Source organism: Penicillium pulvis (assembly GCF_028828015.1).
Source record: "Penicillium pulvis strain IBT 33274 chromosome Unknown contig_1_segment0_segment0, whole genome shotgun sequence".
Classification (NCBI taxonomy): Eukaryota; Fungi; Ascomycota; class Eurotiomycetes; order Eurotiales; family Aspergillaceae; genus Penicillium; species Penicillium pulvis.
This window is the reverse complement of record NW_026643074.1, coordinates 2,677,657-2,698,497: the sequence shown is the minus strand read 5'-3', so window position 1 is coordinate 2,698,497 and position 20,841 is coordinate 2,677,657. Positions and strand designations below refer to the sequence as shown.

General features: G+C 48.8%; 7 protein-coding genes across 7 annotated transcripts; 3 read left to right on the top strand and 4 right to left on the bottom strand.

The window, feature by feature from the left end:
* Window positions 1-2,166: 2,166 nt before the first annotated feature.
* Window positions 2,167-4,264, bottom strand: N7503_003957 (AAA family ATPase CDC6; the record flags this gene model as incomplete). The annotated part of the gene is made up of 3 exons (XM_057063504.1): window positions 2,167-3,836; window positions 3,896-4,159; window positions 4,213-4,264. The coding sequence occupies 3 exons, from the start codon at window positions 4,262-4,264 to the stop codon at window positions 2,167-2,169; spliced, it is 1,986 nt and encodes a 661-aa protein (XP_056924419.1).
* Window positions 4,265-4,800: 536 nt separating this feature from the next.
* N7503_003956 (DNA-protein crosslink repair co-factor UBX5) lies at window positions 4,801-6,640 on the top strand (the record flags this gene model as incomplete). The annotated part of the gene is made up of 2 exons (XM_057063503.1): window positions 4,801-5,284; window positions 5,340-6,640. 2 exons carry the CDS (start codon window positions 4,801-4,803, stop codon window positions 6,413-6,415), a joined length of 1,560 nt encoding a protein of 519 aa, XP_056924418.1. The 3' UTR covers window positions 6,416-6,640.
* Window positions 6,641-7,317: 677 nt separating this feature from the next.
* Window positions 7,318-9,483, top strand: N7503_003955 (putative Ste20-like serine/threonine protein kinase; the record flags this gene model as incomplete). Its single annotated transcript, XM_057063502.1, has 4 exons — window positions 7,318-7,369; window positions 7,430-7,460; window positions 7,534-7,850; window positions 7,901-9,483. The coding sequence occupies 4 exons, from the start codon at window positions 7,318-7,320 to the stop codon at window positions 9,481-9,483; spliced, it is 1,983 nt and encodes a 660-aa protein (XP_056924417.1).
* A 1,088-nt stretch (window positions 9,484-10,571) lies between these two features.
* N7503_003954 (putative C6 transcription factor) lies at window positions 10,572-13,311 on the bottom strand (the record flags this gene model as incomplete). Its single annotated transcript, XM_057063501.1, has 5 exons — window positions 10,572-11,370; window positions 11,427-12,789; window positions 12,841-12,957; window positions 13,011-13,045; window positions 13,133-13,311. The coding sequence occupies 5 exons, from the start codon at window positions 13,309-13,311 to the stop codon at window positions 10,572-10,574; spliced, it is 2,493 nt and encodes an 830-aa protein (XP_056924416.1).
* A 1,094-nt stretch (window positions 13,312-14,405) lies between these two features.
* Window positions 14,406-16,120, top strand: N7503_003953 (Zn(II)2Cys6 transcription factor; the record flags this gene model as incomplete). Its single annotated transcript, XM_057063500.1, has 5 exons — window positions 14,406-14,418; window positions 14,475-15,151; window positions 15,197-15,330; window positions 15,383-16,019; window positions 16,073-16,120. The coding sequence occupies 5 exons, from the start codon at window positions 14,406-14,408 to the stop codon at window positions 16,118-16,120; spliced, it is 1,509 nt and encodes a 502-aa protein (XP_056924415.1).
* A 199-nt stretch (window positions 16,121-16,319) lies between these two features.
* On the bottom strand, window positions 16,320-18,177 carry N7503_003952 (T6SS phospholipase effector Tle1-like catalytic domain-containing protein; the record flags this gene model as incomplete). The annotated part of the gene is made up of 2 exons (XM_057063499.1): window positions 16,320-17,993; window positions 18,064-18,177. 2 exons carry the CDS (start codon window positions 18,175-18,177, stop codon window positions 16,320-16,322), a joined length of 1,788 nt encoding a protein of 595 aa, XP_056924414.1.
* Window positions 18,178-19,106: 929 nt separating this feature from the next.
* On the bottom strand, window positions 19,107-20,558 carry N7503_003951 (uncharacterized protein; the record flags this gene model as incomplete). Its single annotated transcript, XM_057063498.1, has 1 exon — window positions 19,107-20,558. The coding sequence occupies one exon, from the start codon at window positions 20,556-20,558 to the stop codon at window positions 19,107-19,109; it is 1,452 nt and encodes a 483-aa protein (XP_056924413.1).
* Window positions 20,559-20,841: the final 283 nt, after the last annotated feature.

The window sequence follows — 20,841 nt, the reverse complement described above, 5'->3', positions numbered from 1 at the left end:
CGCCTTGAGGCTGCAACAAACCCGGAAAAGCCTAGTGCGCCAGAATTCGCACCTACTGTAGTCTTCGTGTTGAAGCACCTTTAACATTGGAACTGAACCGACGACCATATTCGGTCTCGACCCAGATAATCCTTATTTACAAAGTCTGGGTAATCTAGTGTATCTAATTATTTGCCGTTAGTGCGCTTAGGCATTTATACAAGCCCGATCTAATTAGGCGCGTAGTAAATCAGAAATCTACTAATAAATATGAACAAACACATTATCGGGAGCTAGTAAGGCGTTCATGGGAAGGTAAACACAAAGGAATCCTTCAATTTCCTTCGTTACTTTCGATCTTCTTTACTTGCAAACTAAAGATATCTTATACTTGACGGAAACGATTGGCGATCGCTGGCAGGGGCAAATAAATCTATGAAAAGTCACGCGGAAATCTACAATGTCTTCACCTTAAGCATGCTTGGCGAATCACTGAGGTTATGCTGGACTACTGGAGCGCGTGAACGAATGTCACCAAATTACAAACTCCCCAGCTTGATGCACATCTTCCGCCGGCTACATTGAATTATCTGGTGACGGATTTTCACCTCCCCTGTCTGGGGACGCTTGTACTTGGCAGACTTCGATAAAAACGCGAGAAATTTGACGACCATGCGGAGGCGGTAAATAAATTGCTGAGTTTTCTTTCTCCACTGATATCTCTGACCTTGGATGAATGGTATCCGGAGATTCTGATAGATGCACTTGCTATTGTTCATGGACATTGTCTGCTGGAGTTGAAAGTTGTTGAACTATCCCGGCGAGGATCTCACAAATGACGATTTAGAGGCACTCGGTCGACATTGCACAGCCCTTCGAGATTTCACATTGAGCCTTCACCGTTCATAGGGTGACCTTGTAGAAGCGAGCTTATACAAGGCTCTTGGTTCTCTACTGAATTTTCAGTCCATAACCCTTGATTTACATGTTGTCCGAAGGTTTGATCCTTGGGACAATGACGAAGACGAAGAGGGCAGCTTGTCAAATCCTGCATTCTATCGAATTTGATAGACAAGTTCCTCCCGAATTGGTCAAAGCTAGACCAATACCATATGAGATTTGCAACGGGTCCATGCGCGAGCGGCTGATCAATTGTGCAATTGATGCGAAACTTGCTCGGTCTGTATTCGATTGTATTTCCGTCGGCAAGCCTCAAATATCTCTGCCTTTGCAAGAATTGGACATCAAGATCACTGATGCAGGAAACTTTGGAACTATACACTGCTCACGTCACTACTTATCTGTACTTTCTCATTGATGTCACCCATGGCGGATCACTCGAAGTATTCGTTGTGATCGCCGTCATGAGACATAGACAGAAGTAGTTCCCAGTTTATTCAAGCCACCGCCCAGTGTTCTGGAGGATCACCTTGAAGCTATTTGCTATTTGGCGCCGCATATGGCCGCAAAATATGTCAGAAGACTGGCGGTCTGCTGGCATAGCTTTCCGGTCTCTAAGGTGACATGATTATAGTCTTCAGATAAATCATATGCATCTTAATCAGTTATTCTAAACTTGAAGCCTTCAATGATGTTAAGGTTATTGCTATCCTTCAGGTGTGGACCTGTTCCTAAATGCTCATTGAAAAGTGTCCAAACGAAGAAAAAAAATTAATATGTCTGTGTTTGTGTTTTTGCTAAAGAGCGTGACGTATAAACCATGTGGAGATAATAAAGGGAAATCTGCCCTTGAAACTTCGTGTGAAACTCACCTTGATAAGCTATGCATGTATATCTATCCCATCAGCCATGGGTCTAGCCAAGTTTGGACAGATATGTAGGAGTAGGAGCTTGGTTTTTTTGACTTCGTTCAATTGTTTTTCTTTTTAATTCTTTGTTCTGGTTGGTTGATTGTTTGAGTGTCGATAAGGACAAGATGTCATGCACCACATTGCATGGAGTTTTCAACAAAGGGAATAAAACAAATGGAAATCGTGCCAATGGCGCTAAACATGAAAAATGCAACTCGACTCCAGAAATGCTGTGGTTTTGTACATGGTAATTGCCCCAGACAGGACTCCGATGATGCCTTCGATAATGCTGTGTGGGTAATATAAGATGATGGAAAACAAGAATGGAAAAATGACTCGAGCAAATGAAAGACAAAAGTTCAGGATTATGCCAATATCATAGTCCATCCCCACGAAGCAACCTCCTCAGAATGCCTTCACCAGGTCCGGCAATCTGGCCTTCGATTTCTGACTGGGACACAAAGCAGACGAGACCTTGTTCGTTCATCGCCTTGTGAGGACTTGACATCACGTTTCCAGACTTGGAAGGTGTGCGGCGAACATCAGAGCCACCGGCAAGTGTACCGCCACGGCCACGGCCCTGGTAGTCACCTACGAGGCCCATTGTTTCCAAGTTGCTCAAGACGTCCTTGAACTCTGTGGCAGTCAAGGGGTGAAGGATGTTGTCATTTCGGCAAAGCGTACAGTATGTGTCAAAGGCCTGCTTCACCGTCGGAGCAGAGGATCGATTTTTGGAGGGCGTACTGTGAATGTCCATCTCACGACGCTTGCGCTCGAGTGCAATCAATGTGCAGATAGCAGCCTTCTGCTGCAGATTGATGTTCTTTAGTCTTTGCACAGTGCCTTGTCCAAAAGCAGATGTTGTAATCCGGGCAATATGAGCAATGCTGGCACGAGGCGCTGTCACCGGTGTGTAGCTGGACATGGTGGTGGGCCGAGGAGCAGCGGCTGATTTTGAAGGAGAAGAAAGATTCTCATTCTCTGCTAGGACGGACAGCTTCAATTCAGCTTCAGCAGCTTGTTTCTCCAGTTTCTGGATAGTTTCTTGCTCAATGACATCAATTGCGCGCTTGATCAACTCAAATGCTTTGCGAAGGTCACCTGTTTGCGAAGCAACTTTCTTTGCGCAAAGCTGGATTGCTGCCGGCTGCAAGAAAGGGACTAATTTGGGATCAGAATCAGCTGCATCTGTGGGGAGTAATGATCGAAGACGAGCAGTGATCACACCGGCAATTGAAGCAGCGTTGTAGGGCAAGAATGGAAGAAGTGTCGGCCTCAGATTCTTTGCTTTCAGCTGTGGGAGAGAACGATCGGTCAAATCCAAGGCATTGGCAATACCAATGAGAATTAGAGTAGACTTATTATGCAAAGACCACTCAAACAAAGATTGCAATACTCCGGAGTCACCTTGAAGCAAATGATCCATCTCGTCAAGACTAACTAGAAACAGACCATCCGCCTTCGCGGGGATGAACATGTCCTTGATTCGGTCCGCCTCACTCTTTTTGAATACCTCTGATTCGTCACAAAAGTCTTGGATGAGTTTGCTGTATACATCACGAGAGTTACGCATGCTCACACAGTTGACATGAGAAACCTTAACGTTGGAGAGGTCCATGTCCCGGCATACTTCATTGACCATGGCGCTTTTACCCGTACCAGGAGGTCCACTGATGTAGAGACAGCCACCCTTTCGAGACTCGACGCAATCCTCAATGAAAGTGGAGACCTTCTCACGTTCTGACTCTCGTCCAACAAGGCGACCGGAGGTGGCGCCACGGGCAAAGAGCTGTCGGGCTTGCGAATAAACGGTTTGCGTTGTTGTCGGAGTGGCACTCGGACGGGGAGTAGGGGGGATGTCGGCGTGTCGAGGGGTCCGCGGAGTCACAGATCTGGCTCCCACCTGTACGCGATGGCGAGGAGTGACTGGTGAACTTTGGATCGCATCTCGGAATCGATTCTTTTGTGGGGTCTTGAATTCGATCGGCGGGGGTACTACGAGCTTCTCGAGCTGCTCAAGCTTCTCGGGGATCTCAGGTTTCTCATCTGCGAGCCATTAGCCACCATTTCGTATTGAATGCATGTTTCCAACTCTCTCAGCTTACCCTCTACGAGCTTCGAGGTGCGGAAATGAGACTTGATTTTTGTCGGAGACCCACCCTGGTCATCGCGCAGTGTGTGTTTGGAATGCGCTTTTTCCGAGATCTTATTGATGACATCCCCATTTTCCTGATCCACTGGTTGCTCCGCATCCTGGTTCTTTGCAGCGAGCCGAGTTGAGCGAGTTCGACGAAGAGGTGCGGCGGAGACCTCACGATGGACCCGAGGTGCAACAGTTCGGCGCTTGCTTGCGGTGCGCACGGGAAGCGCTGGAAAAGAGTCAGCGATCTTTTAGGTTATAATTATAATTCAAGAGTCTCACCTTCCGCTTCCACGGCACTGCGAGTGCGTTTGCCGAGAACCGTACTTGCCATTGTTGGGGAGGGGAAGGAAGTGTGTGAAGCGCCTTCCTGCGGCACGAGGTCTGGGAGATAAGTCTCCGCGCCTGCGCGTCAAGACGCGTCGCGTCGCATTCCTTTAAACTGAAAGCGGTAAGTGTGATTTTGCGGTAGCCATGAAGACCAAATGTGCAGAATTATCAATACTTGCGTAGCTGGTATCTACAGGTTTCCGTACTTGCTCTACTAGAGGCTTCTAAGCAAATTGAGGTCCTACGTCACTGCTGATGATCGTCCTGCTTGTCTATCTCAACTAGACCGCAAGACAAATACTTGCGATAAAGCTTTTTGCAAATGTGAAATCATTTAAATACCATTTCCAACCTGACTTCCAACTAGGCGGGGTACTCAGCGAGCTTATCCCTCCGTTTGCAGTTGTTTGCATCACCTCTCCACATTCAACTACTCATAATTCCAAGCTCATTTTGGAGACTACTTCTGTTTGACTTTCCTTCATTTTCTTTCTCCTCAGACCTTCCTTTTTTATACCCTGAGTTTTTCTGCTCGTCATCATGGAGGATAGCGTGGTGGCCCAGTTCACCGAGATTACGGGGTCGACGCCTGAGACGGCGACACAGTACCTGCAGCTCACTGAATTCAACATTGAGCAAGCGATGCAACTGTTTTTCGAGAATGGAGGTGCCCCGTTGACTGAAACGCCTGCTCAACCAGCAAGCCACCCCGCATACGAAGATGAATCAGGTGTCGTGCATATCGATTCCGACTCAGATGACGACAGTCGGCCGGCCCAATCTGCGCAACCAGCGGGTACGACATTTGACGATGATGCTGCCATGGCTCGTCGTCTACAGGAGGAAATGTACGGAGGCGGAGGCGGAGGCGGAGGCCCAACCCACAATGATGATTATGAGGATGAAGTACGTGCGCCTATGGCGCGCACCACCGAGACCTTGGTGGGGCCTGATCTGGATTTCCACGATGGCATGCATTCGAACATTTTGGGCCACTTACGTGCTGGACGAGGTGGACGTGGTGGTAAGTTAATACTGGACATCAAATGTGAAGGGTGGACTGAGCTAACACCTGGTAGGCCGGCCTGGCATCTTCAACCAACAAGATTCGGCATCCATCTGGAACGGCAGCTCGTCGACCCACCAAGAACAATTGTCGCAAGCCACAGGTGGTGCATCGGATGCTTCGTCCAAATCCAATATGCTCGCGGAAATGTATCGACCCCCCTTCGAGATCATGTCTCGTCTACCTTGGGATATGGCTCGTGAAGAAGGTCGGGACAATGAGAAGTGGCTGTTGGTGAACATCCAGGACCAGTCTATCTTCGACTGTCAGGTATTAAATCGCGATCTTTGGAAGGATAAGGGCATCCAGGAAACGATCAAAGAACATTTCATCTTCCTACAGTTCTCCAAGGATGATCCTCGAGCTGCACCATACCTCCAATACTACTTCCAAGCCAGCGACCTCTCCGATAATTACCCCCATATTGCCATCGTCGATCCTCGGACCGGTGAGAAAGTCAAGGCTTGGACCGGCCAGCCTGTTGTCAAAGCCCCGGAATTCCTCATGCAACTTCACGAGTTCCTTGATCGTTACAGCTTAAATCTCAACGTACGCAATCCGGTTGCGAAGCGGAAATCTGAAAAGCCAGAGAAAACAGTGGATGCTATGACAGAAGAGGAAATGTTGGATATGGCGATGAGGAACAGCCTCGGTGCAGGAGAGGCCTCGGCTCCCAAGCCAGATGACCCAGATGACCTGACCCGCAGCACGGTGGACATCAAAGGCAAGGGCAAGGCCGAGGAGGATGATGAGATGGGAGAAGCTGAGCCCGTTGAAGAGGCCGAAAACTCCCTCTTCTCCTCCATTCCTAGTGACCAGCCACACATCGAACCAGCTGCCGACCCTGCCACAACCACTCGCATCCAATTTCGTCACCCGGCTGGCCGTGTCATTCGGCGATTTGCACTGTCAGACCCTGTCCAGCGAATTTACGAGTGGTTGAAGGCAGAGCCTCCTGTGGAGGATAAGGCTGGTGTGGAGTTTGAGCTGAATTCACTGGGAAGTAACTTAATAGAATCACTGCAGACAAGCATCGAAAGTGCGGGGCTGAAGAACGGAACAGTCAACATCGGATACCTGGAGGAATAATTGATGCACATTGCTCTATATTGGCATTGAAGCTCACATCATCGCCTCATCTCGATAGTCAGTGACGGGATTGTGATCTGCGCATCGCATTGTTGCTTAGGATGGTAGGAATGACCATTGTTCCATTCAATGGCCCTTAAAGCAGATGTCCCGGGTTATAAATTCAACAAGGAACCCATGTCTAGAACGTATACTTATACTTTGCCTTCGAGTCTTAGAATCAACGTGACATGAATTAATTAGCATTTTCGTTCATTTGCAGAGCTTAGTTGTAGATACCTTCAAAGCCACCGCCCAAGATAAGAACGACACCGCCCGGCAGAATTGGCCCCGCGTCGATAAACAGGACGCCATGGTATCTTCCTCTGTGACGTCCTCGCGATTTGAACAGTGCTAACAGCCTTATATATTGTTGTGTCTCATGATGGTGTATAATTGATGCTCTTGTACTAAAGTATTGAAGGATCTGGGCCCATTTGATCCCGCCCCGACCTCTTTCCATCTTTGTTTATGCTGTTGGTGGTAGGTGGAACACCCCCAGCAACCCCCCCCCCCCCCAAAGCACCGAATTGCTTCTTTCTGATTCACTGATCGTGTACGCTCATAAGCAGACAGAAATAGTGCACTGTCCTCTAACTCCGCTTTTCTCCCGATTCCTGCGTTGATCTTTCCGATCATCTTGTCACCTCCGCTCTGATCCCGCTCCGCTCCCATTCCGCAGTATGTTCACCTCTCCATTTAACTACTTACGAACCAGGATTATGCTACCATCGTGATGCCTCATACTATGACTGGATACTTACATGTTTGTTTCACAATTCCAGCTGCTGACAACGAATTTGATACTCCGCGGAGTCCCCGCCGCACGAGTTCGGCTTCTCTCCGAGAGATAAGCCGCCACAATGCCCGGACCGATCGACCCCGAGACCCTATACACTAAGCAAGCATGCATTGGTAATTACAGAAAGTTCGTGGAAATGATCAAGCTCAAATATTAACCTCGGTGTTGAATAGGTGGTGGAAGTTTCGGCCGGGTCTACAAAGGGTGAGTGAAGCCTACCACTTGAGACTTGATGCGCATAGCCACGATTGCGTACTGACTCACAATTTTCCCCCAGAGTTGATAAGAGAACTGGAGACTCAGTTGCGATCAAGGTTATCGATGTTGAAAATGCCGAAGATGAAGTGGATGAGATCATCAAGGAGATTGCGATTCTATCCGAGCTGAAATCCCCATACGTCACCAAATATCATGGTTCATACCTTAAGGGTTCGAACCTCTGGATCATCATGGAGTTCTGCTCTGGTGGTAGCTGTCATGGCTTGTTGCGCCCCGGTGTGATTCATGAAGAGTACATATCGATTATTCTGAGAGAGCTCTTAAAAGGCTTGGAATATCTCCATGGTGATCAAAAATTGCACCGAGATATTAAAGGTAGCATGTTCTCCGTTTTCATGGCTATACAAGAGCTAACAGGGAGGCAGCTGCCAACATCCTTTTAAGCGCAAGTGGACAGGTCAAGTTAGCAGACTTTGGTGTATCAGGCCAATTATCCGCGACAATGACCAAGAAAAACACATTTGTGGGAACCCCCTTCTGGATGGCTCCAGAAGTCATCAAACAATCAGGATACGACTACAAAGCAGATATCTGGTCTCTGGGGATCACGGCAATTGAGCTGGCCTGTGGAGATCCTCCATATGCTGATATTCACCCGATGAAGGTCCTGTTTTTGATTCCCAAGAACCCGCCTCCCACTCTCAATGGTAACTTCAGCAAATCTTTCAAACAATTTGTTGAATTGTGCTTGCGACGGGATCCAAAAGAGCGACCGTCTGCCAAGGAGTTGCTCGAACACCCGTTCATCAAACGGGCGAAGCGGACGACATACCTCACAGAACTTATTGAACGTGCGGAGCGCTGGCAAGCAACCCACCATGGCCAAGGAGATGATGAAGATGACTATGATGAGCCATCAGAGCCTGTTGAGCTGAATCGCGAAGATCATGAAGATCTTTGGGACTTTGGGACTGTTCGCCCTGCTGGCCCTGCTGGTGGGCGATCGGCTATGGCCATGCCGCCATTACGTCCGATGCACGACTTGCCAACTAAACCTCGTTCTCAAGAAGCCGATGAGTGGGATTTGCAAGACGAGACGAAACAAGCACCTCAACTCCAGTCACACCCAATCCGCTCGAACCCTGCAAACACCGCCATCGAGCCCTCTCAAGCCAAAAAGCCCTTCCCTCCCCCTGTGCAACCCTCGCCGTTAAAGCAGACAACAACACCACCTTCCAATACTTCTTCGCGCCAAACTCATCCTAACAACCCAGCCGTCGCTCAGCAAGAGAATTCTCCCGCCAGAGGATACGCACAGGCAATGATGAATCTCGCTAGTGAGGCTCGCGCCAATGTGTCCCCTCAGCCCAGGTCCCCTGCGGTTGCGTCTAGCAACGCAACGATGGAGCAATCTCTAACTTCCAAGGAGCCTGAACCTGTCCCTTACCGTCCTCTCCCCAGTACCCATGGAACTCCAGCTAATCACCGCATGACGCCTTCTGGTAATGTCCAAAGGCAACCCGATCTCGCATCCGCAAATGCGAGACCCACCGGACTCAAGTCCAAGCTTGCCTCAAAATCTGAAGGGCCTCCCGTTAAAAACACTCCCGCTAGCCCTCGTGTAAGCGAGCAGCCAAAACAACTCCCACAACCTCCGGCCAAAACCCCGGTCGAGAATGACCGCGCCACCGCTTACGGCTCTGTTATTATTCCTGCCCTCCGTGCCGCCATGAACCGACGTGGTCGCGCTCTTTCTCGTCTCGACCCTGCTCGAAACCCCAACAATAGAACATCTTTTGAAGGAGAGCAACAATGGGAGCAAAGTGTTCGCGTCCACCGACACATGGACAGCATTGTCGATGATATTTCGCGGGCCCTCACGAATCTTCATCGCTGGGACATGGAAGACCCGGTACAGATGGACGGTGGTGTTGACGTTACGCTTGAAGCTTTCCTGGAGGAAGTTCTGGTTCGTCTTCAACCTGGTTCTGCCCCGGACTTCACTTGATCTCTTTCGGTTCGGTTTTCATGGAAGAGTTCTGTTGCACCTGTGGTGCTCCATTTCCCTTTCCCGACATACATGCCGTTTCTGATCTCATGTGAATGATCCCACGAGTCCATCTATTCTTGATGTTCCGCATCCCACGACTCGATCTATCCTCTTATCATCGGCTTCCCGAGTCGATCTATCTTTATGCTCGGCGTCTCATGGGTGCATTTACTCTTTTATTCCCGGCATCTCATGACTTCATCTACTCTTTACCCCCGTCTTCATGAATCCTCTGTTCCGTGGTTGTCTACTCGTTATCTTCGGCTTGCCACAAATGCATCTATGTTTTATCCCCGGCTTCATGAGTGTTGATACGCATCCGACAATGATGTCAACCTTGTTCTTTACGATCTCTTTGTCCACTCCCATGATACACCTACCTGGTTCTCATGCACCAAAAAGATGGCTGGTACTTCTTGTCTTGAAGAAACTGTTGTTGACGTTATTTTTGCGGGTTACAGTTTTCTTCTTTGCCATGTGTTTGTAAGATTCGTTCAATCATATTTTTTCCATTTCAATCGGGTCTTACCTAGGGAGTAGAATATGTCGCTCTATGACTTCTGGACTGATATTGACACGGATTTTGAGAATCACATCATCAGTCAGTCCTAAGGCTTCTCTAGGACATGTCTTATCGAAAACGAGCACGAGGGATTACGAGTGCCTCGATCGCTGGGTTCATCTTTCCTTTTTCATGGAATTAAATCTCTTTTAAGCATCGAAGTATAAACATAGGTACAGTATCTGTCCCAATGTAGAAAGTATAAAGTGACTAGCCTGCGCTGCTGATACTGGCAGGACGGGAGGATCGTGCCTAGCATGAAAATATCGGCAAGTATAGATTGGGCTAAGGAACCCTGAACACCTGCTTTCCATTCCGGATGCTGTATTATTGGGCGCGGGAGACTTCGCAAGAGGTGGAATTGGCACCCTCTGCTTTTCAATGGCGCGAACATAGTCTAATCGATCGACATCATTTGACATATTGGACTGAGTTCACTCAAGCTGCACGATTCGAAACAAAAACCTCAGGTCTGAACATGATCTCATCCCGCAGGACGGAAAAGCCAATCAGTCTCAGGTGTCGGGATCAAGTAATTTGTGATATTGAACTCATTCGCATTTGAAGAGGTGTGTCCATCAACGCCGGATCCATTACCAGTAAGTCCATGAATAGACATCGGGTTCGGTACAGACTCCGACATATCGAGATGTGTTGCCGCAACGGAATCCGGAGCTCGAGCGGCCGGCACACGCGGGACATTAAAGAAACCGAACACATCGAGGTACTCGAGTTCATTTGGTGCAAGATTGCGGGGGGCAATAGCCGACGAAGCAGGGCGGGCGTCATTCCCATTGCCACTCATTGATGATGGCGATTCTCGTGGTTGGCGGGATATGAGGAAGTCGAGATCAAATGCACATCGGCGCATATCTGCTAGGATCTTGACTGTGGATGGAGTTGAGCGTTCACCGTCTGTAGCGACAGATTGTTGGTATTCGCCGTATTCGTCGAGGACACGTTGGAGGATGTTACTATATCGCTCCGCAACTTTCCAGTGGTGGCCCATGTGGGAAAGTGTGTCGACGAAGAAGATAATGTCGGAGCTGACAGTGTGGGCGATGGTTGATCCGTGGACTAGTAGGAGGCGGGCTGAGACCCAGAGTGTAAAGGCGAATGGAGGTCCGAGCTTGTCAAGCATGTTGTTCTCAACCACGAAGCGAGTTACTGAGAGAATATTGTCGACTGCTAGCAAGCATCGCTGACTGGCGCTGTATGATGGGGTAAAGATCGGCGATCGGGTTGTGGGGTACGCAGCAGAGGAATGGAGACGAATGACGGCCCTAGAATCAGAGAGTTAACATCGGTATAGGCGAATCGCGGTCGAGACGAGACTTACGTTTGATAGGTAGCATGAAGCTGCACCCAATCACTATGCAAAGTCCGGCTCTGTTTCGCCCCATTGAAAAGGCGAGATGCATTCTCATAAGCGTATTCCGCAGGCAAATTGAACTCCCATGTAGTCAGCTCACTGTCGAGCTTTCGGTAGGTGGATTGCCATTCTTCAACATCAGAAAGAGAGCCGATGTCCACTGGGCGTTTCAAAAACGCGTGGACGCGTGAAAGAATCCCTAAAATCTCAATGTACAACCCAAAAGACCCCACGGTATCTGCATGGCTGAGATAGTCTGCGCGATCACCGGAGTAGTGAAATCTTCGCGTCTCAACCATTTGATTCTTAACAAAGAATTCGTCTTTGCAAGGAAGCTTTCGATCGATGTCTTTGTCGTCCAGGGCAAAGTTGAAGGCAGTGGCAAGGGTTGAGTACCTATCCAGCAAATAGACCATCCAGAACAGACGACGTCGACTCTCGTCCTCAATCCATGAGTCGGGTTCGGACAAGGTGACGGCTCTGAGGGTATAGATAGATGGGTAGACCGGAGCGATGAGAGAAGACTTGGACTCGACTGCCAATCCCAGTTGAACAACGGATCGAGTGATCAAGGCTAGCAGTTTCCACCCAGGGGGTCCATTCGACGATCCAACCAGGTCCAGTGCCAGAATAACAAGAGCTTGAAGAGCCTTCACTGATGAATTTTCAAGGCCATATAACAGTACTTTCTGTTTTGAAGAATCGTGATACCGCTTTCGGTTCTGTTCACTTAGTCGGCTGTCAGTTGAAAAGCGCAATGTAGTTGCAACAATGGCATAAAGAACCATGCGGTCTGCCTCTTCCAACGGCGATGGGCCAAAGAAGGTATCCAATGTAGATCGACGATGAAGAATCGGACACCAGGAGTTGATGTGCTCAAAATAAAGGTCGACCAGCGCATAGAGTAAATCATACGGTGGAAGATCTAGGTCTGGGTCTGCTAGCGACTGTTCTTGATTTGCAAAAATGCTGACTGGTACGGACAAGGATGATTCGTTGCCCGTGAAGTCATTATTTTGCACACTCTGTGGTGGCAATGAGCCCATGCCCGACGTGCTCCCATTCTGTAGGCCGTTTGAGACCAAGTTCTTCACCGATGTGTCCGAAGGGCTGGTAATGGAGACATCTGCATGGCGGGAAGGCAATGTCATTGAAGAGGCGGGCTCGTTGAAATAGAGGGCCGCTCGGGGGCTTGGGCCGTGGATTCCAGATGGCTCGGATGGTGAGCTGTATGAAATGGATCCACCGTGGTGTGGCATCGAATGTTGGTTTTGCAAAATATGCATCTCGATTAGTCTGGCTTGCGATTGAATTACTTCTTCCAGTCGATCTATTTCCGGGTTAACTTTCAAATCAATAAGATTGGACAACAAATCCCTACCAAGTCGTTGCTCCAGCTCCTTGCCATACCCGGCTCTCAGGCCAGGCTTTTTCCGCTCTTTGTATTCACATAGTTGACCGTTACGAGTACACCAGCCGCAGCTGGGTTGCACGCGATCTACCAAGTCATATTTAGCTTTATTCCAGTCTTCCAACGGGGTGGTCACATACCGCACTTGACTTTCCTTTGTTTGCAGAGTTCGCACCTGGAATCACCGTTAGCGCGAGACATTCTTCAACAATGCGCACTATGGCGTGCGCCAGTTAGGCTAGCGCAAAGCTCGGGTACCTACGAGACCGTAAGAGGTCGTTTCCGTTTCAGGGCACGCGGGTTGCCGGAGCCATTGCCAGCAAGATCATTGTCAGAGTCCTCCCCGGACGAGTACTCAGCCGGGCTCTGGTCTCTGTCTAGTTCCCCAAGCCGCTGATTGGCAGGGGTGAAGTGTTGTGTGGGAGGCGCAGGGTTCGGCATTTTGCTATAGCGAGGCTAACGTCCTATCGGGGATCGACCATGACGCACAGGCTAGATGCGACACACGGAATGGTATCCGCAAAGGGCCGGGCCGGTCTAGATGTCGCGGCGATAGTCCGATGATCAAAGAATGGCCGAGGGAGAGATAGAGGAAAGAGAAGATTTGGGGTCGGGAGAAAAACCGGGGCACCCCGCGTTTCTCCACTTTCGGCTGCCACATGCACCATGCTTTATGTAATAACTCAAACATCCTGGTATTATTTCTGGCTATGATAGGAGCTCGCTTGCTGCATTTTGATCAGCAGATCTATTTGATCTTCAAGGTACGACCTTGGCAAAGTCTGCAAAGGCCCCGAGCTGTCGTCACATTATTAGAGCGGTAATAGATTCCTAGATGTACTTGCAGAATGCCCCGGATATTTTATTAAGATGCAGCTGCAGAAGTACGGAACATACAGTAATCACAGCAGAAGCTGCATAATACCGTTGGTACAGTAGATATGCTACTCGTATGCACGTTGCCACAGTAGGTTTCGCTTTTCGGCTAAGCATTACCCCGAGCGCATTACCCCGATCCCCGAGGCGTCGTACCCCCAAAGAGTCTTTAGCTTCCACCTGCGCTGCGGTCCATTCTAAGTCTAACCCATGTATTATGGCCGCGATTCATTTCCTTATTTAGTGGGCTACTAGGATACATTCGCCCATAAGTTCTTGTCAATTGGTTTGGAAGAATCGGGCATGGCGGGGACCACTTGTGGTCCAATGTGAATTGTTACCCCGAAGTATTATAAAATTCGGTTTTGATCAGTCTTATTGTGAGCCAAATTATATGTATTCTCATCCCCGGCTGTATCCAACAAATATGATCTTTTCGATAAGGTTATACCCTTGGTAGTCACGCAAAAGCGATGGACCGTTAGAGATGACATAATCGGGATCGAGCCCCTCTGCAATGATCCAACGTTGACCTCGCCCCCTGCCATAGTATAAGACAACATAGATTTGGCAATACTTTTTTCACGATCCGAGTCCCAAAGTCACGTTGGTTATTTATGAAGCTTTAAGTCATCTGGCAATGCAACTTGGACTCGGACATGAAATCCAACGGTGCGTAAAGCCACACGAATCCCGCTCATAGCACTCTTTCTCATTCCATGAAACAGACGCTGCATGTCTGACATGCCGTCAAAAATCACGAAAATGTGATCGCGCGCGGCCGATGTGCAAGCGATGCATCACCAAAGGGCTTCAATGTGGAGGGTATCCTGACAAGTTTCGATTTTGCGGGATTGCCAGCCGAGGCAAATGGAAAAATCGAGATGCTCCCATCGACCAAGTATCATCAACTCAGTCCCAGGCCAGCAAGTCAGATTCTAGCACTCCGAATAGGATTCTCCCTCCATCACAGAGCCTTACTCCAAACGACAGACCAGAGATTGAACAAGTTCTCGGGTCAGCGGATGCGGCAACTCTACTTTCACATTGTGAAACTCTCTTTCTGGGTCTTGATATTCTAGCTAACGTGGACACAGATGATCGCGTTATCTGCCCTCATCAGATCGCACAGCCTGTTGATACTGGTGAAAACCCGTATCGACGGTATGTTCTCCCACTAGCATATGAGCAAATCGGTCTTTTATATGCTGTGCTCGCACTATCTGCATGTCATTTGGGACATTTAAAATCCGATAAAAACCTTTACGAGGCGGCTGCGGTAGATTATCGGCTCAAGGCAATTACAGAGCTTAGCGTGGCCATCAGGAAAGTGTGCTCTGGAGATTTCAGTGATGATGACCGGGACGGTCTATTCGCCACCATTCAAATTCTTCTTCTACATGATGTAGGATGCTTTCTCTCCTCTTTATTGCAGCGCTAACAATAATAGATCTGCGAGTCTGGAATATCATCTCATGGAGCTCACATTTCTGGCGCCATGTCTATCAGTTCTCAGTTAATGCTAGATCAGCATTTGTCCATTTCCGATGAAAGAACGGTCTTCTTTCTAGGAAATTTGGCATGGTAAGTCTGAGCGCTGTAGACTCATGGATTAACGCTGACTTGTTTTTGTCAGGCTCGACATCATTCGCGCCTTTTCTGCCCCTGGAAGACTTTGTTTCTCCCAGAAACTTCGCGAGAAATTATTATCATTGTGCAACTTACGATTCGAGTCAGTGAATGGCTGTCCCCGCGAACTAGTCCTGTTGATCGGGGAGGTTCTTGAACGTGCTAAGGCTCATTCAACCGGTGACCTGGAGATTGGGGAGTACAGTGAAAATCTGCAAAGCCTGATTGCAAAGTTTTATACCTGGGATAGCTCCCGCTGCTTCTACCCCGATGACAATCCGCTCTGGCTTTCCGTTACCGAGGCATATCGTCACACCTGCATTCTGCGAACTCGACGTCTTTTAGATGAGAACGAATCAGCTGCCGAGCCTTGCATACAAGAGTCAGTCACTGCAATTTTGGACTCGATCGCAAGCATCCCAGGGTCCAGCCCGTTGATCGAACTGCTGGTACTCCCCTTATTTATGGCTGGAGCCGATTGTCTTTCTCCACATTCAAGACACTACGTCTTGTTACGACTGCGAGAAATTAAAGCCAGATCCGAGATGGGTATTGCTGCACCTCAGACACTCCTCGAAAAGGTATGGAATGCACGGGCACATAAGCCAGCACATGATCGAAGCAATGTTCCGTGGATGCTTTTTGTGAGTTCAAGTGCCTGCATCTGCTCTTCGGTAGACTGACTGATTGTTTACAGACACATAGCTCTGAGAGCACACACCAGGATGATTACCTGATTATTTAGAGTCAACAGGTATAGCTTCAGCCTGGTTATTCTATTAATTAAATTGATAACCCGATTAAATCAACAGATCAATAACGAATCGAAAGATTATCAATTAAAATACCCAAATTTCGGGTTGAAAGATGGTCGGCTAAGATTGAAGCCACGACAGTGCATCTATTAGCATTTTTACTGCACTAGGCTCTAAATCTCAAGCAAACTAAACAGAGGACTCATGTTTCTCATCTTGACAAACACTTTGCGGCTTCTTCCGAACATAAGTCCGTCTCACAGGGTCATCTTCATGCTTACAAACCTCCCATTCCCCAATCCCATATTTCTCAGGGGCTCTTTTCAAGCCTCGACCCCCACCTCCAATAATCAAATTTCCTGGCCGATACCTGGGATCTATCTGCATGCGATGAATGGCACAAACATGGATTTGCGCATCCTCGGGAATATCACGCACCTCCCCACGAGGAAGAGGCCAGCGAATCGGCTTCCAAGATCCATCAGCTTGGAGGTCCATTCTTCGGAAAGGTAGGTACTCCATCAACCGCCAAGATAGCGTCGAAAAGAATGACACTCCTGCGCCGTACGTGAGGCAATCATGGACGATGCCGTGGTCCATAGTTTGGGTAAGAGTCTCTGTGAAAGCATCTTCTCGACGTTGCATGCCATGGGTATTCGATACATCGCCGTTTAAGGTTGTGGAATCTTTGAGTCCGGGGTACATCTCTCCGGGCTCTTCATAGCAGTTGAAGCGTTTGAGTTTCTCGGCATCAAACTCCAATCCAACAAGCTGTGCCTCTTTAACCATCCACACAAGAGGAATATGACTCAAAGGCCATTTGTCTTCAGGATTGAGCTTCCATCCTCCCCCAACATCACCATGTTGACCCGGAAACCAAACCTCAGATATATCCTGCTCATCATCATCATCCTCCTCGTTGCCAGGTATATTCAAACTCGGCACATGCAGATGCGCTCTCGAGACAGCACTTTTAAGTGAAATCATATCAGGCATCAAACCCTCATTTGCCGGTTCATTCACCAATCCTTCCGCGCTAGCCCTTGCGCTTCGCAAAGGTGAAGGAGCCCGGTACCGCTCCTCCCCACGACCACCCTCCTGACGGGATCCCCTCCGATCATGTGGCGCATTATTACCGTTCCCATTCTGAGCAACATCCAGAACAATCTCCGGGACACTTGCCTTAGCATGATCCATCAAGTGCCTCAATTTATGCCCGACCCCCGGTCCAGGACTGGCCCTAGCCTCCGAGATCAAATCCTGCCTAAACTTTGCCCGTCGCTCATCAATCGAAACAGCATGCCGAATGACCCTCGCAGTACTATGAGCCGTGTAGGGAAACTTATTTCTCTCCATCCACGCATTCTCAAACATAGGCACGGAATTAACTGTATCAAACAACCCCATAAACCGAATACGACCAACAGGCCTACTAAATGTTTCCCGAAAAGCTTTCATAAAGTTAAACAGCCGCTGCTTCTCTTCGTGGTCGTGGTCTGTGGAATCTTTTCTTTGTTGCCACTTCGCGAATGTCTTCCAGGCGAATCGAATCAATTCTTCGTTCCCTGGTTGTAAAAGTCCAATGAAATCGAGCATCTCCGCTAAGAAACGCGCGGTGTATGAGCCACGACTAAAGCCGAAGAAATAGATATCGTCGCCTGGGATGTAGTAGCGCATTAGAAACTTGTACCCGCCCAGTACATGTTCGTCAAATGAGGAGCCCAACGCTGCATCTTTGGCCTTTTTGTAGGCGGAATTTATGCGGGCGAGACGGCTTTTGCTTCCTAAGGTGTGGGAGGTGATGTATGTCCCTATTCCGGGTTGGTAGTAGTGGTATTGATGACTTTGGCTTCGATCTAGCATCTAAATATGTGAAGGCAAGCATAAGTATTCATCTTGCGGTGATGAAACAAAGAAAGAAGCACGGGCTTACACGGTAGATCTTGACAAGGTTCGTATCAGACGCATCACCAGCGAACTTATTACCCGTTCCATCGAAACACAGAACGAATTGTTTCACGGGCGGATTTGGACCAAAAGTCTCCATATTGTCGTGGTCCCATCAGGTACTCAATCCACGGAATAAAGTGCAATCCATGGTCCATAATAAATAGTGTCGATTCGATTGTTTAAGACATACGGGGGCGGGCTGAAGTAGGGGTTACCCAGACAAACTATAGGCACGAGCGCTGTCAAATCAAAGACGGAGACGTGAACACGCTTCGGGATCCGGAGTGATCCTTGGCCTGTTAGAACACCGCTTTGAACACTTATCTGCAAACCTCCTGTGGGGCATCTGCAGCCTCACGACGCTTTTCCTTTTTCTTCTTGGTGCCGGAAGCTAATCTGTCAAATGAAGAATAGCGGAGCTTCTCGTGAACATGTTCATGAGGATGGGTGCTGATTTGTTGGTTGTGTTTGCAGATCAGTCACTCTGATTCGTCGATTGAAGTATGTTTGAGTTTGTGTCGAATCTATCATATTCTTTGGGAGCGATGCATTGTTTACATGTGATTTAAGCAAGACACTTCTAGTCAATTTGTGTTGAAATTTCCAGTCATTCGTATTTCATTTGGGGTATCCTTATTTTTTTAGACATGATACTCATCGCGGCATCAAGTACATCCAGCGTAGCCAGATAGCAGTGGGGCTACAATACATCTCAACAAATTCACTCCAGTCCTCTTGCTGCTCAATTCGATTTCGATCTCACCGCTCCTGGTGTAAGATGCATAATCTCGGCAACTTCCTCATCGATGAGCGGGCCCTTATATTCCTTTCGAGCACGGACAAAATACCAGATACCACTCAGAATCAGGACACCGGCGGTGACAACGATACTATAGTTCATAGTTGAGTAGTTAACTGGAGTCGACGGAGGCCACACACTCCAGAAAACGACAAAGAGCATATATGCGCAAGCATACGCGTTGTTTATGGTACCCAGAATTCCGGGGACTTTCCACGGGCCCCAGATCAGGGGGCTTGGGCGATCTCAAACTCCACAGGGCGTTTAGCTTCAATGTCGCGTTCGGGGCTGCTTGAACTAGGCAAATCCTCGGGCTCTTTGGGCTGCACAAGGGCGGCAGATTTCTCCTTGGTTATGGCTGGGGCGCTAATGGCTGCATCGGGGTGACTTCCGTCAAGCATGGTGCCATGGGGAAGGACATTTCCTTTAATCCGGTGGTAGAGGAGGAACGCGCTGGGGAGGAAATAGGTACAGTAGAAACCGGTGACGGTCAAGGAGATGACGTCGTTGAAAGCGGTTGTGGATCCGATGTAGATGAGGGTCAGGGCACAGGCCAATCCGCAGACTACGGAGACAGATACGAGGGGTACTTGGGTTCGCTTGTTCACCTTCTTCAGGTAGTGGGAGAAGGGGAATCCATGGTCACGGGCAAAGGACCAGGTCATACGAGATGCGGTGGCGGTAATGCCGATAGAACATGCCATCGTAAGTACGATGATAAGTGCAGTCATGACCGACGCTCCTGCGTAAGAGTTCGTGCTGTTGTAGAAGATTTGGATGAAAGGGAAGCCTGTTGCTGAGTCCAGGACTGACTTGACGTCGCCCAGGCAGAACAAGATCGTGAGCATCATCGAAAAGCCGAGGAGACTGTTAAGTGTCATTCCGGTAATAATCGCCTGAGGAATCACGGTCGCGGCGTTGGCAACTTCTTCAGCCATGTGAACACTGGCGTCAGCACCGACAAAGGTTGCAACGTTTCCGATAAAGCCCACGCAATACGAGAGGCCTTGTGTAGGCCAGCCGCCTTCATTCAGTTTTGTGTGGAAGACAAAGTGGGCCGATTTCTTAGGCGACATCGCGAGCAAAGTCGCCGTGATACCAATGAAACCCGCCAAATGCAGGATGAGAATAACAATTTCAAATCGGGGCAGGACGTTTGGGATCACAACATTGATGAAGAATGTCGCGGCCACGCTAGCCCACGCCAACAGCGTGTTTTGCCATCGCTGTTGGGCAAATTCCGGGTTATTCAAGGTGACTAAACCCTCAATCATAGTACCCAGAAAGATGGTCTCAGTTGCAACTGTCGCAATCCAGGCCAAAGAAGTCAACCATCCAATCAGATAGGAGCAAACTTTCTTCCACCGCATTGGGGCCAGCATATAAACCCAATAATACTGGCCACCCGCAATGGGCGCCATGGAAGCCAACTCGGCAATGACAGTATAGGTGGACAAGGTGGATAAACAGGCGATAATATAGCCATAAAACGCACCCGCAGAGCCACCATTTTCGTACGATTCATAGAACAGCGTAAGAACAGTTTCCCAGGTGATCAACTCGGCCATAGCAAAGCCAATAATGGAATAGAAGCCAAATCGTCGCTTTAGCACCTGCTTCTTGCCCAATCGGGCCAAAGCCTGATCATCGGCCAAGTCGGGACGAACCTCGGTACTCATTTTGTTTTTCGGCGTCCGGGCGGAGTACGGTACGTGCACTTGGTGGGGGAAGTGGAGATGAAAGGGATCGCTTATGCACGCATGACATCCAGGATATCAAGGCTGAATTACGCAAGATTGTACGAATCTTGAGCACGGGATCAGAGACTGCAGGGATGAAAAGAGAGGAAAAGCCGGGAATTTAAAGACCTACCTCGGCCATCACTTCGCTACTGTTTTCTCCACTTCATCACCAATGCGGTTAGCGCTATCCGCGGGGGAAACATCCACACAACGGTTTGTG